The sequence below is a fragment of the Mobula hypostoma genome, chromosome 21 (genome assembly GCF_963921235.1).
Source record: "Mobula hypostoma chromosome 21, sMobHyp1.1, whole genome shotgun sequence".
NCBI lineage: Eukaryota > Metazoa > Chordata > Chondrichthyes > Myliobatiformes > Myliobatidae > Mobula > Mobula hypostoma.
The window spans coordinates 24122457-24136278 of record NC_086117.1 but is presented as its reverse complement, the minus strand read 5'-3'; the positions used below and the strand labels follow the sequence as shown (position 1 = coordinate 24136278).

Here is a 13822-nt window from a genome sequence, read left to right as displayed (position 1 = left end):
AGAAGCAAAATCTTTACTGTCCATTGTAATTTGTGAAGGTGCTGATTACCCCATTTATTACATGACTGATGTGTTTTCTTTGTTTATGTGCCATGTGGTAGCTGCGGTAATTTCTCTTCTGGCCATATTGATACATCTCATCTATCTTGTGAGGTATCATTGGTGAGGCCCACTCTTATTGAATTAAGTAACACCAGTGGAAATCTCAATCTCTGATATGATGATACAGATCTCTCTCTGAAAAGCACCTGTTGAATATATTCTCAATTCGGAAACATTCTCTAATGTTAGTTTTCTTTTACAGTGGGTTCCGTTTTGCAAATCCAAGCACCACCTCCTTAAATGCTCTGAATGGCATCACACTGGGTAAGTCCTGGGCTATCACTATTATTTTAGCCGTTTCTCAGGAGGCTTATTGTAGTGAAGACTTCCCAAAAATGTAACTGTTTCTCTGAATTGTAGGCTCCTCAGCACTAAGTTTTCTTGGAACTATTTTATTCCTTGTATATTTCCATAGAAAAGAAAACTTCTTTAATTAATAAAAATTGAATTTGTTCCCAGTTTCAATTAATCCATTGTCTCTAAACCTTTTCTATTCTGTAGGGACACCTGGAAGTACCAAAGAAACTCTTCCCACCAGCTTTGGAGTAACTAAGCCTGCCTTTGGATCAAGTACTGATGTCCCCTTTTCCTTTGGGACCGCAAAGACCATCCCTAGCTCCGCTTCTTCACTTGAGCCCTCTTTATCTGGGTCCACTACTTCTGGCAGTAGTGTTTGCGTAAGTTCAGATCAAGCATCAGAGAGCCAGTTTACAAGTGGAACACCCACTGAGCCTGCCACTCTCGGTACAACAAGCCAAACTGAGGTGCAGCAGTCAAGAGCCGAGCTCCACCCTTCCAAATCTGGGACTCAATCTTCCACAACAGAGTTTCAAGCACCTAAAGTCCAGCAGCCTCAGCAACCGTTACCCAAGCTTGAAATGACACAGCAACAGCAGCTGCTGCCGCTGCCCAAGTCTGAGGGAGAGCAGCAGCAGCAGCCTCTGGCCAAGCCTGAGCCAGTACTGCAGCAACTGCCACCACCCAAGCCTGAAGCATCACTCCAGCAGCAGCAACAATTGCCACCTAAGCTTGAGTTGGCACCGCAGCAGCAGCCGCCGCCCCCCAAGCCCGAGGTGGTGGAGCAACAGCCGACACCCAAGCCTGAGCCGGCACTACAGCAGCAGCCACCCCCCAAGCCCGAGGTGCAGCTGCCATCCAAGCCTGAGGTGGCACAGCAGCCACAGTTGCCCAAGCCTGAAAGCATTTTCTTTCAGGGCAGCACTGGAGGAGTCACGATCGGCAGCTTCTCTGGTCTAGTGGTCAATCAGATGGATGATGCCACCAAATTGGATAAATCTCCACAGGGGAGTTTCAGCTTTGCGCAAACGCCTAGAACATCAGCAGCACCTCCAGCTACTTTGCCTTTTGGGAATGCCTTTCCACTGGCAAAGTTAGATACCACGGAAGCAACGACAGCTGTATCTGTTGACAACAAACAGTCTGGACCATTATTTTCCAATGTTCCTACAACCAATGCTGAATCTTCCAGTTTACGTGGTAGTTTGTCATCAGCATCTAGTAAGTCCAGTTCCATTTTTAAGCCTAACAGTTCTGTGCAGAGTCCTGCTTCTGTTACCGCAGCAGGTAGTGTCCAAGGTTCAGGCTTCACAGGATCATTAAGCTCTTTGGCTTCCGAAACTGCAATAGTTTCTGAAGCTTCAAAGCTGCCTACTTCCGAAGAGAAGAAAGAAACTGGCAGTGGGAGCCTCTCCATTTCAAGTTCCTCTGAAAAACCAGCTTTGGAGCTAAAGAGTGTTCCACCAGTGTCAGCTGGCGCACCAAATAACACAGGAATTACAAGTGCACCGTCTAGTCTTGTTTCACCAGCTGTTACTGTGACTAGTTCCTCTGCTGTTCCATCTTTAGCCTCTGTAAGTGCTCCAACTGAAGTAGCTGCTACAACAGAATCCAGCCAGACTTCAGCAGCATCTGTTGCCTCATCCATTGTTTATCCTCAGTCCACTGCTGCCATTGTGTCAGGGAGCAGTGGTACCCCTGTCAGCACCAGTGCTGCCTTACCACAACAGCTTGGGACTTCCTCCCAGCCCAGCTTGGCCTCACTCTTGGTGTCCCCACATGTCAACTCCAGCACACCTGTGTCCGTGTTCAACCAAACTGAAAATAAGGATCTATCCTCAGGACTAATGCTCAGTCAACAAAATTCAGCATCCTCCCTAGGTGCTGTACAAGCCTCATCAAGCAAATCTGATGCCACCAACTCTCCTTTTACAGGCAGTACCTCAGCCGTCAATTTTGGAAAACCAGCCTTTGGCCAGACTAATGCTATGGGCTTTGGTCAACCTGCCAGTACCTCCAGTGCTGGGTTCAGCTTTACACAACCAACGTTTGGATCACCATCAGTCTTTGGTCAACCCACTTCTGCTGCACCATCTGCGCCGACTGCCAGTCCCTTCAGTGGGCCGTCCAATGCCAATGCATTTTCATTTGGCACCCCACCTTCCAGTGGTGGGGTAATGTTTGGGCAATCAAGTGCTCCTGCATTTGGACAAAATACCAATTATGGTCAAGCACCTAGTTTTGGATCCAGCACATCGGCAACTCTTGCACCTGGATTTAATTTCCAGCCTTCAGGTAAAAGAGATTTGATTTAACATCTGTGTAATCATCTTTATAAAATTGAGAGTCATTTAGTCGGTAGGCGGGGTCTTTTTCCTAGCATGTAAATGTGTCAAATACTGGAGAACATAGGTTTAAAATGGGGTGGGGGGGGGGTGCTGTTTAAAGGAATGTGTGAGGCAAGATTTTTACACAGAATGGTACGTGCCGGGGGAGGTTATAGAAACACTTAAGAGAAATTTAAACAAGCATATGAACAGGGTGATGTGGACCAAGTGCAGGCAAATGGAATTAATTAGATTAGCAGAATGGTCTTGGGTTGAAGGGCATTTTCCTGTGAAATACTTTTATGATTAACACTAATTGTCTTTTTTCTTAAAACTAATAAATTATTGCATTTATATATCCTATCATTCATAACCACACATGGGTCAGTGGAATTATGTAGTTTTCTCTTCCCATGATTTACCCAAAAGACAAGCTGCCTGAACCACAGGTCAGTTTTCCAAACAGGTTGCCAGACTTCTGACAGCTTGTGCATGAATAGATCTTGAAATACGATGGATGAATGAATTTATGATGCAGATCAGCCATGAGCTGATTGAACAATGACCAAGCTTAAGGTAATTTGGCCATCTGTTGTTCCTATCTCTTCAGAATGTTTCATAACAAGGAAAAGCCTTGTCTTTACATACTGCGTGTTTCTAAGAGTGAGACATTCCCATTTGTCTCATGTAATAAAAGTATCATTGACAAAGATGTGCCCCTTCTTTTGACTGGCAGTTGTCTGAAGCTTAGGTGCAATCAAAGAGACCATAATCACACTGTTGGAACAGATATAGTAGATTATCCATAGTGCAGTGATAATGGAGGAAGAGAAAGTTTGGGCAAGTCAAGTGTCAATCTAGAGTATTGTTTTCTTTTTATTTTGTTTTGACAATCCAGTCAAAATTTGAGCCTTGGTGCTACGGAGAAGATTTAATCATGCCTGAAAACCTGTAGATGAGGCTTCAGCAAATATGAACCAGCCTTTGATCTGCTCTTAAGGCCAAAAGAGTCATAGATAGTAACGGTAGCACAATGCTTTACAGTGCAGATAACGCGGGTTCGATTCCTGCTGCTGCCTGTAAGAAGTTTGTAGGTTCTCCCCGTCACCATGTGGGATTCCTCCAGGTAGGTTTCCTCTTACAGTCCGAAGACGTACCGGTTAATTAGTCATTGTATATTGTCCCATGATTAGGCTTGGGTTAAATTGGGGGTTGCTGGGCAGAGTGGCTCAAAGGGCCAGAAATGCCTATTCCATGCTGTATCTCAATAAATGAATAAGATAGGAGTAGAATTAGGTCACTCGGACCATCAAGTCTGCTCTGCCATTCCATCTTGGCTGACTTATTATCCCTTTCAATCCCATTCTCCTGTCTTCATTTATCCTTTGACACCCTGACTAACTAAGAACCTATCAACCTCCAGTTTAAATATACTTAGTAGCCGCCCACGGCAATGAATTTCACAGATTCACCATCCTCTGACTAAAGAAATTCCTGCTCTTCTCTGTTCTAAATGGATATCCCTCTATTCTGAGGCTGGTCATAGACTCACCCACTATTGGAAACATCTTCTCCACATCCACTCCATCTAGGGCTTTCAAAGTTCAATAGGTTTCAATGAGACCCCCCTCATTCTTCTAAACTTCAGCTAGTACAGGTCTAGAGCCATCAAATGCGCCTCAATACGTTAACCCTTTCATTCCTGGAATCATTCCCTGAACCTCCTTCAGACCCTCTCCAAGCCCAGCACATCCTTTCTTAGATAAGGGGCTCAAGCTGTTCACAATACTCCAAGTGTGATCTAATCAATGCCTTTTGAAATCTCAGCATTACTTCCTTGCTCTTATATTCTAGTCGTCTTGAAACAAGTACTAACATTGCATTTACCTTCCTTACCACTGACTCAACTTGCAAGTTAATCTTTATGGAATCCTGCAAGAGGGCACCCAAGTCCCTTTGTTACCTCTGATTTTTTTTAATAATACCCTCATTTAGAAAATAGTCTACATAAGACAATTATGGCAGTGAGTTCAGAACCCTAATAGCCTGAGGGATGTCTTTCTTGTCTTTGTGTTTTGGAGTCTCCTACCTGCTGCTAGAAAGTCAAAGAGGATGCAAGATGGATGGATGAGATCCTTGATAATACTAAGGGCCCCTGCGTACACAGCGCTCCTGTTAAGTGTCCCTGATGGATGGTAGGGAGACCCCTGTGATCCCCTCAGCCGTTCTCACAGTCTTTTGTAGGCACTTCCGGTCCAATGCTCTGCTCCCATACCAGATGGAGATGCAGTTTGTTAGGATGCTCTCAGAGGTGCTCCTGTAAAATTCAGTTGAGATGGGGGGGGGAGGGGGAGCCTTACTTACTTCAATCCCCTCAGGAAGTGGAGGCACTACTGTGCCTTTTTATTCAGGGAGGTGATATTGAGGGACTATGTGAGGTCATCTGTGATGTGAACTCCCATGAACTTGGTGCACTTAACTCTGTCTACGGAGGAGCCATGTATGTGCAGAGGGGGATGGTTCATCTGCACCTTCCTAAAGTCCGCAATCATTTCCTTGGTCTTCTCCACATTCAGACTTAGTTTGTTATTCTCACACCAGTCCACCAGCTGACTTGATGGCATTGTTTGAACAAACAATAACAGGATCACTGAGAGCACTGTATGCTTGCAAGCTTTTTAACATGCCTGAATGGAAGGCTGGCCAAGAAAAGCACAAAAGCCCACAGGGCCCTGGCAAATTGGATCTGAAATTGGCTTTGTAGTAGGAAGCAAAGGGGCAATTGATATTTGTGCTTGTATTTGGAATATTGTTACTGGTGGGATTTCACAGAACTTGCTTGAATGGTATAGACAAACAATGGAGTCCTGAAACTATATGACCCCTTTCCCTTAATAAACATGAATGTTGTAGGCTTAAATATAGGGATCATGGAACAAAGTTTGCATGTGATATAAAAACTGGCCATGTGTTTGACAGTGAGGAGGCAAGTTTAGGACTACAGGAAAATACAGATGGTCAGGTCATGCATGTGGTGATTTGCAGCAAGGTGAGGGAACTGCTCAGTAAACGGAATGGTGTGGACTTTGGAACTTTGAAGGTTGCATCCGCAAAGGAGCAGAACAGGTCAGTTTAGTGATTTAAGAGGGCATAAAGTATGTATCCCTTTATTAGCTGAGGCATCGAATATAAGAAAGAGGTGAGCTAAGCATTTGTTAGACCATTATTGGAATACTGCCGGAGTTCGGGTCACATTGCTGTTAGATTGCACTGGAGAGGGTACACAGGTTCAGTTCAGTTCAGTTTTCGTTTATTGTCATTTAGAAATACATGCGTTAAAAAATGATACAGCGTTCCTCAGAATGATATCACAAGAAAACACAGGACAAACCACGACTAAAACTGGTGATTAATTAATGAAGCTCAAAGAAACAGCAGGTATCACAATCGAAAATAGTTTCAATGTTTCAGATCTAAAGCCCAATTTATACTTCTGTGTCAAATGTATGCAGTAGGTACGGCATACCCTACGCTGTAGGGTGACATACACCTCCCCAAAAATGTAACTCGCGCGTCGCGGCAATGCAGTCCGCAACAACTGTGATTGGTCCACTTGGTAGCATCGCATTTCCTCCTATGCGTTTCTGGTTGCTTTTCTCCGCCAAGTCTGTACACTGATGCAAAACAAATGGTTGAACCAAATTGTCAAATCTATCTGCCAACATCCGAAAATATTTGAAATGCATTTCCTCGTCTATGTCTCTCATGAAGAAACTCAACACGGGCATAGAAACCCCACTGCCAACTGGCGTTTTGGCGGTGAATTGCAGAGTGACGCAGACACAACTACGCATGCTCGCTGCGGCGTAGGGCTATGCAAAAGTATAAATCAGGCTTGCGGCGTAGCTCGTACACACAAGTATAAATCAGCCTTAAGTCTCTTCATCAGAACAGCTGAAGAGTCTCTGACCTGAAAAGTTAACTTTGTTTCTCTTTCCACCAATGCAGCCAAAACTCCTGAGTATTTCTAGCATTTTCTGTTCTAAATTATAAGAGGTCAGTGGGATATGGGATAGACCTATTTCACTAAGGTTAGAGATTGAAAACTTGGTGGCATAGATTTAAACTATTTGTGGAAGGGTTATTGGGAAGGTGAATATTTTTCCCCAAAAGGCAGCAGGAGTTTAGAATTTGGAGAGGATTGTAGGGGCAGAAGATCTCATTAGATTAAAAAAAAGTGTTTTGGGGTATGTATTGTACTTCAGGGGTCATAACCTGTGAAGCAATAGTCGAAGGTTTGAAAGATGGTATTAGGTTAGGTGGCACCTTTCAATTGGTATGTACCAAGGTGTGCTAAATAGCTTCCTTTATTGTAAATATCTTGATTCTGTAATGCTGACCTTGCTTTGGAGGACCAGTTATTGATGAAGCAGCTTAAAATTTGTTGAGTTAAGGACATGGACCTGAGGAGCATCTGCAGCAGCCAAGATTTCCTAAAACAAGCACAATCATCTTTCTTTGTAAACACAGATTCTGCAGATGCTGAAAATCCAGAGTGACATGCACCAAATGCTGGAGGAATTCAGCAGGTCAAGCAGTATCTATGGAGAAATAAACAGATGACCTTTTGGGCCGAGACCCTTCATCAGGATGGGACAACCTCCTTTGTGTTAGTTCCAGAATCAGGGCATTTCTCATCAATTAGTTTGATTGGGTATGCACATACCTGGATAACTTCCTACTTTGCAAATGATACTTTTTTTTCCATAAAGGGAAGTGAAATAAAATGAATTGACTGAAGACAAATTCTGTAATGACAAAGGGATGAGAAAGAGGCTGAGGTCTATCATATTCTTGCCACTTTTGACTGAAGATGGTTACATATCCCTCAAGCTTGTTTTTGGCATTCATTTGCTGGTCACTGCATATTGGCTGGGGGCATGTTCATGGGCATTAAATATTTGATTATGGTGGTATTTAATTAGGTAACTTAATGTGGTAAATGATTACTAAGTGATTGTGCTTCGGGAATTAAACAAAATGGGGGAAGTACTCAGCAATGGTGAGAGAAATTGTTACATTTTCAGGTACATAAAAACACTTTCGTAGAAAACTGCATCAAATTCATATAATTTATGATAAGTGGTTTCATTTCATTTCTCACATTGTCTTAATTCTTTTAATGAAAATTTTCAGTGAGTTCAGTTACAAAAGTGTCTTTCAGAATATAATTTAATAGGAGCGAGAGTAATAGTAATGAGTAATGCTGACCTGCAGGAGGGTTTCCAACCAGAAACGTTAAATGTTTCCTGTCCTCCCACAGATGCTGCTTGACCCACCGGGTTCCTCCAGCAGGTTGTTTGTTGAAAGATGTTGTTCAATGTGAGGACAATTTCAGGCAAATTAAAATGTTGTTGGAGGGAATTAGTTGGACCCTTGTTCAAGGAAGAAGCTGAGAGCTTTTAGATCCTCCTGATATGGGATGGCACTGGAAGAGATTGTATGTCCATTGGAAGATGAACCGGTTGGGATCAGGAAACTGTCAAAAGAAATGGCAATACAAATGAGTAGGCACTGGATCACAGAGAAAAACAAAGGTTGGGGTAGGAAGGAAAGTTTTGTAGGGCAAGTGCAGGTTGAAACAAGGGTCTTCCTGGAAAGTTCTGCCTGTGTGTTTTGGGCAGAAAGTAGAAATGGGCTGTGGCATGACAAGATTGAAAAACTGTAGATTAGGGAAAATGAGGTCTGTTACTGTATGAAAGGGAATGGTCTGATGTTTGTTGGTGGAGTCCAGGATGAAGGGAGAGATGATATAAAGTAATACCCTTTGAGTGAGGTGATAATCATTAATGTCTGTATATTAGCAATTCTCCTTCAGAAAAAGAATAAACTAATGGAGCCTCATTCCCTTTTAGTTATAAATTATTAGGCACTGAAAACAGCACATTTTAAATTTCTACCTTTCTATCATTTGTCTTTTCTCGTACTGAGTTTATTGTAGTATGCACAGAAAGTGCAACGTCCTCACAGGCACCTAACATCATATAAGCATCAGTCACAGGAAAAATATAAATTAAACATAAATTATAAACAATTTTTGAAAGTAATAAAACAATGAGAAGGAAAATAGTCTATTTTAGTGTAATCTAAGAGATCATTGTGTTGCTAAACTCTAGTTATTAGGGCTTATCTCCGTCTGGTATTTTATTCTTTATTTCTTTCTGTGCTATTTTGTTTCAGTTAATTCATATACTCTGATTCATTCTAAGGTCTTCTAAGTGCTTTAGATTATTTCACAATCTCTAATTTTTTTTTGTTATGGGGATAGGCAATGTCATGAATGGCAAAGAACTACAAATACTGGAAATAAAATAAAGGGAACACTCTAAGTGTTCAGCAGATAAGTATTATCTGTAGAGAATTATATACCATAGAACCATAGAAACTACAGCACAGAAACAGGCCCTTTGGCCCTTCTTGGCTGTGCCGAACCATTTTCTGCCTAGTCCCACTGACCTGCACACGGACCATATCCCTCCATACACCTCCCATCCATGTATCTGTCCAATTTATTCTTAAATGTTAAAAAAGAACCCGCATTTACCACCTCGTCTGGCAGCTCATTCCATACTCTCACCACTCTCTGTGTGAAGAAGCCCCCCCTAATGTTCCCTTTAAACTTTTCCCTCCTCACCCTTAACCCATGTCCTCTGGTTTTTTTCTCCCCTTGCCTCAGTGGAAAAAGCCTGCTTGCATTCACTCTATCTATACCCATCATAATTTTATATACCTCTATCAAATCTCCCCTCATTCTTCTACGCTCCAGGGAATAAAGTCCTAACCTATTCAACCTTTCTCTGTAACTGAGTTTCTCAAGTCCCGGCAACATCCTTGTAAACCTTCTCTGCACTCTTTCAACCTTATTTATATCCTTCCTGTAATTTGGTGACCAAAACTGAACACAATACTCCAGATTCAGCCTCACCAATGCCTTATACAACCTCATCATAACATTCCAGCTCTTATACTCAATACTTCGATTAATAAAGGCCAATGTACCAAAAACTCTCTTTACGACCCTATCTACCTGTGACGCCACTTTTAGGGAATTTTGTATCTGTATTCCCAGATCCCTCTGTTCCACTGCACTCCTCAGTGCCTTACCATTAACCCTGTATGTTCTACGTTGGTTTGTCCTTCCAACGTGCAATACCTCACACTTGTCAGTATTAAACTCCATCTGCCATTTTTCAGCCCATTTTTCCAGATGGTCCAAGTCCCTCTGCAGGCTCTGAAAACTTTCCTCACTGTCTACTACACCTCCAATCTTTGTATCATCAGCAAACTTGCTGATCCAATTTCCCACATTATCATCCAGATCATTGATATAGATGACAAATAACAATGGACCCAGCACTGATCCCTGTGGCACACCACTAGTCACAGGCCTCCACTCAGAGAAGCAATTCTCTACCACCACTCTCTGGCTTCTTCCATCGAGCCAATGTCTAATCCAATTTACCACCTCTCCATGTATACATAGCGACTGAATTTTCCTAACTAACCTCCCATGCGGGACCTTGTCAAAGGCCTTACTGAAGTCCATGTAGACAATATCCACTGCCTTCCCTTCATCCACTTTCCTGGTAACCTCCTCGAAAAACTCCCAACAGATTGGTCAAACATGACCTACCACGCACAAAGCCATGTTGACTCTCCCTAATAAGCCCCTGTCTACCCAAATGCTTGTAGATTCTGTCTCTTAGTACTCCCTCCAATAACTTACCTACTACTGACGTTAAACTCACCGGTCTATAATTTCCCGGATTACTTTTTGATCCTTTTTTAAACAACGGAACAACATGAGCCACTCTCCAGTCCTCCGGCACTTCACCCGTAGACAGCGACATTTTAAATATTTCTGCCAGGGCCCCCTAGTCTCCTCCAAGGTCCGAGGGAACACTCTGTCAGGTCCCAGGGATTTATCCACTTTAATTTTCCTCAAGACAGCAAGCACCTCCTCCTTTTCAATCTGTACAGTTTCCATGCTCTCATTACTTGATTCCCTCAATTCCATAGATTTCATGCCAGCTTCCTTAGTAAATACAGACGCAAAAAACCTATTTAAGATCTCCCCCATTTCCTTTGGTTCCGCACATAGCCGACCACTCTGATCTTCAAGAGGACCAATTTTATCCCTTACAATCCTTTTGTTCTTAATATACTTGTAAAAGCTCCACTCAGCTCCACTTGTATACATCTCCACTCAGTAGAGAGATGGCTACTCCTAGAGGTGAAGCTGCCCATTTTTCTATGCTATATCATGCCTGACAGGTTGGATTTCCAGCAAGTTAAGGTGATGACTTTTTTATTTGTAGAGCTATACCAACAAGTACAACTTCCAGAGCAGTTTATTGCGATATTTATATAGCAAACAAGTGCAAGTGAAGTGACAACTCTCTCCAGGGGCATGTCTGAACTAGGCCAAGTTCTGTCACTGATCATATTTATTATCTTTACCCCAGCTGAATGCTGTGTACAGGTTCCTAAAATGTAAATAGATATTTGAGGCTTGATGTAAGTTTGATTTGAAGGCCATTTCTACAAATTGCCATAAAGTAATAGATTGTTAAAATGGACTATTAGCTTTGATTTTAATCTAGACTTTGAAACTTGTTAACTGCTAATGCTGAGATGTTCCAAAGATGGGAGATGAGAGCAGTGAACTATCTGTCCAGCAATACATTCTATGACACCAATTTGGGAATCAGTACTTCTTTGCTTTAGTGAATGGACACTGCATGGATTGAAGCAGTTCAGATATACAATACATCCATCTAGAGACATCGGTCTTAATCCTATGACGTCAGTTGGGGAATTTAAGTGCACTACATTTAAATCTGGGACTTTTTTTAAAGCAGCTTATATCATCGGTAACATGAACTATAATAGTACTAAACTGTCATTAAATCTATCTGGTTTACTAATATCCTTGAGGGAATGTAACTTGTATCTTTACTGGCTCTAGCTTTTTCATGACACCAGACCCATCTCAATGTAACTGCCCTGTAAAACTGCTGAGTAAAGCCTGTGTCCAATTGAGATGAGCAGGCCTGTCACGTGTATGTCCCTTGAAGGAATAAGTAAAAAAAAACAATTAAACTGCTAATTTCAGCTGGATGTCATTGAACTGCAGAACTTTGATCTGAAGTGTTAGTTTCGGATAGTTTAACAATATCGAGAGTAGGGCAGCACAGTAGTGTAGCGGTTAGCACATCATTTACAGTACCCACAATTACTGATCAGAGTTCAGTTCCCACCATTGCTTTTAAAGACTTTGTACGTTCTCCCCGTGACTGCATGGGTTTCCTCTGGGTGCTCTGTTTTCTTCCCACATTCCAAAAACATAACGGTTAGGGTTTGTGAGTTGTGGGCATGCTATGTTGTCACTGGAAGTGGGGGGTGGGGTGGTGGGGAGACATAATGCAGGCTGCCCAGCACAGTCCTCACTGACTAAAAACTCATTTTATTCGAGGTACTTGTGACAAATAAAGCTGATTTAGAAGATCTTTCTGTCACTCTTCAGCATACAGTGGAAGTATTTATAGTGTTCTAAATTTACATTGATTGATAATGTTCTTGATGCGCCACTCTACACTGCTCACTGAATCAAAACCTGAGAAGTATGCTGAGTCATGAATCTTACTCTTGCGGAATACAATTCTGCAGCTGAATGCCCAATTTTGAACTGCTTTTTCTACATCTGCCTTAATTGATGTGACGGAAAAACCATCATTCTGTGCTAATAGATTGTGAAGAAGATCCACCTACCACTTGCCACAGATCCAGTCTGGCAGGATAGTCAGTAATGCTGCCCAGCCACTGTTGCTATGTGTTGTTCTCCCCTTTCAGTACCTTCTGTGCTCTTGCTGTTCTCTGTGCAGCTTCTAAATGGTCCTCAGTAACCATGTGTATCCTGGGGGAGAGCAATGGGCAGTGCTAGTTAATTTGTCCAAGTGTAATGAACTAACACAATGGTGATATGACTGGACTTTGTGACACGATTACAGTAGCCACATTTAGCAGCAGCGACCAGTCTCGGATATCTTCATGTCCTTTGCTGATACATACGCATTCCTCAGAATGTGTTGACCAAAAAACTATTGCAATAAGGCATGGAGGGCAAGTCTCATTCAGAAGATGAGGACCATTTCAGGCAGTGTTCTCAAGTTTTTTGCAGAACTTGTCTGACCAAAATTTGTACCCCTCAATTTCTCAGTTCCTTTCCATTTCAAACATCCATTAGGTTATTCTTACAGTCTGCTATTTTGTATGTTTACTTTGTATTCCTGACTAGAAGTATTGAACTGATCACAGAAAGGCTAATTGTGCCTAATACTTCTATCCTATCTCTTTCTTTAAGTTTTAACTATTTAGAGCATTTTGTGATCTTGGATACCATAATTGATACTAGACTTTATTCCACCCTGCAGAATATTCGAATGTCCTGCGTTATTAAAAAGGATTTCTCACACTCAGTACATTACAATAAAAACTGGTGGAACTCATCGGGTCAGACAGCATAAATAGTCGACGTTTTAGGCTGAGACCCTTCATCAGGATGTCTCAGCCTGAAACATTGACTGTTTATTCTCTCCATAGATGCTGCCTGACCTGCTGAGTTCCTATGACCATCTTTACAATTGCTAAATAAGACCTTGTATTTTGTGTCCAGTTGGTACATTCTTTCCTCCTGCATGCCTTGGCTGTGAGGATGGCACCAGGAATCGGAAAGGTTTCATTTATGTTGAAATGCTGGAGAAACTGAGATTGCACTTCGAGCGAAGTTATGGGATGATTTAACAGGGCAGCATGGTAGTGCAATGGTAAGCATAATGCTTTACAGTACCAGTGATTGGGGTTTGATTCCCACTGATGTCTGTAAGGAGCTTGTATATTCTCCCTATGACTGTGTGGGTTTCCTCCACGTGCTCCGGTTTGTTTGTTTATTTAGTGATACAGCGCCGAGTAGGCCCTCTGGTCCTGCCAGTCACTCTGCCCTAGTGACCCCTGACAACCTCGATTATCCCTAACCT

General features: G+C 42.3%; 1 protein-coding gene across 2 annotated transcripts in view; it reads left to right on the top strand.

Moving 5' to 3' along the window:
* Nucleotides 1-13822, top strand: part of nup214 (nucleoporin 214) — a 125079-nt gene that overhangs the window by 83888 nt on the left and 27369 nt on the right. For both annotated transcript variants that reach the window (XM_063073643.1, XM_063073644.1), the window contains exons 28-29: nt 305-366; nt 604-2694. In XM_063073643.1, coding sequence (XP_062929713.1) covers nt 305-366; nt 604-2694 — 2153 coding nt within the window. The remainder of the gene's footprint in view (nt 1-304; nt 367-603; nt 2695-13822) is intronic.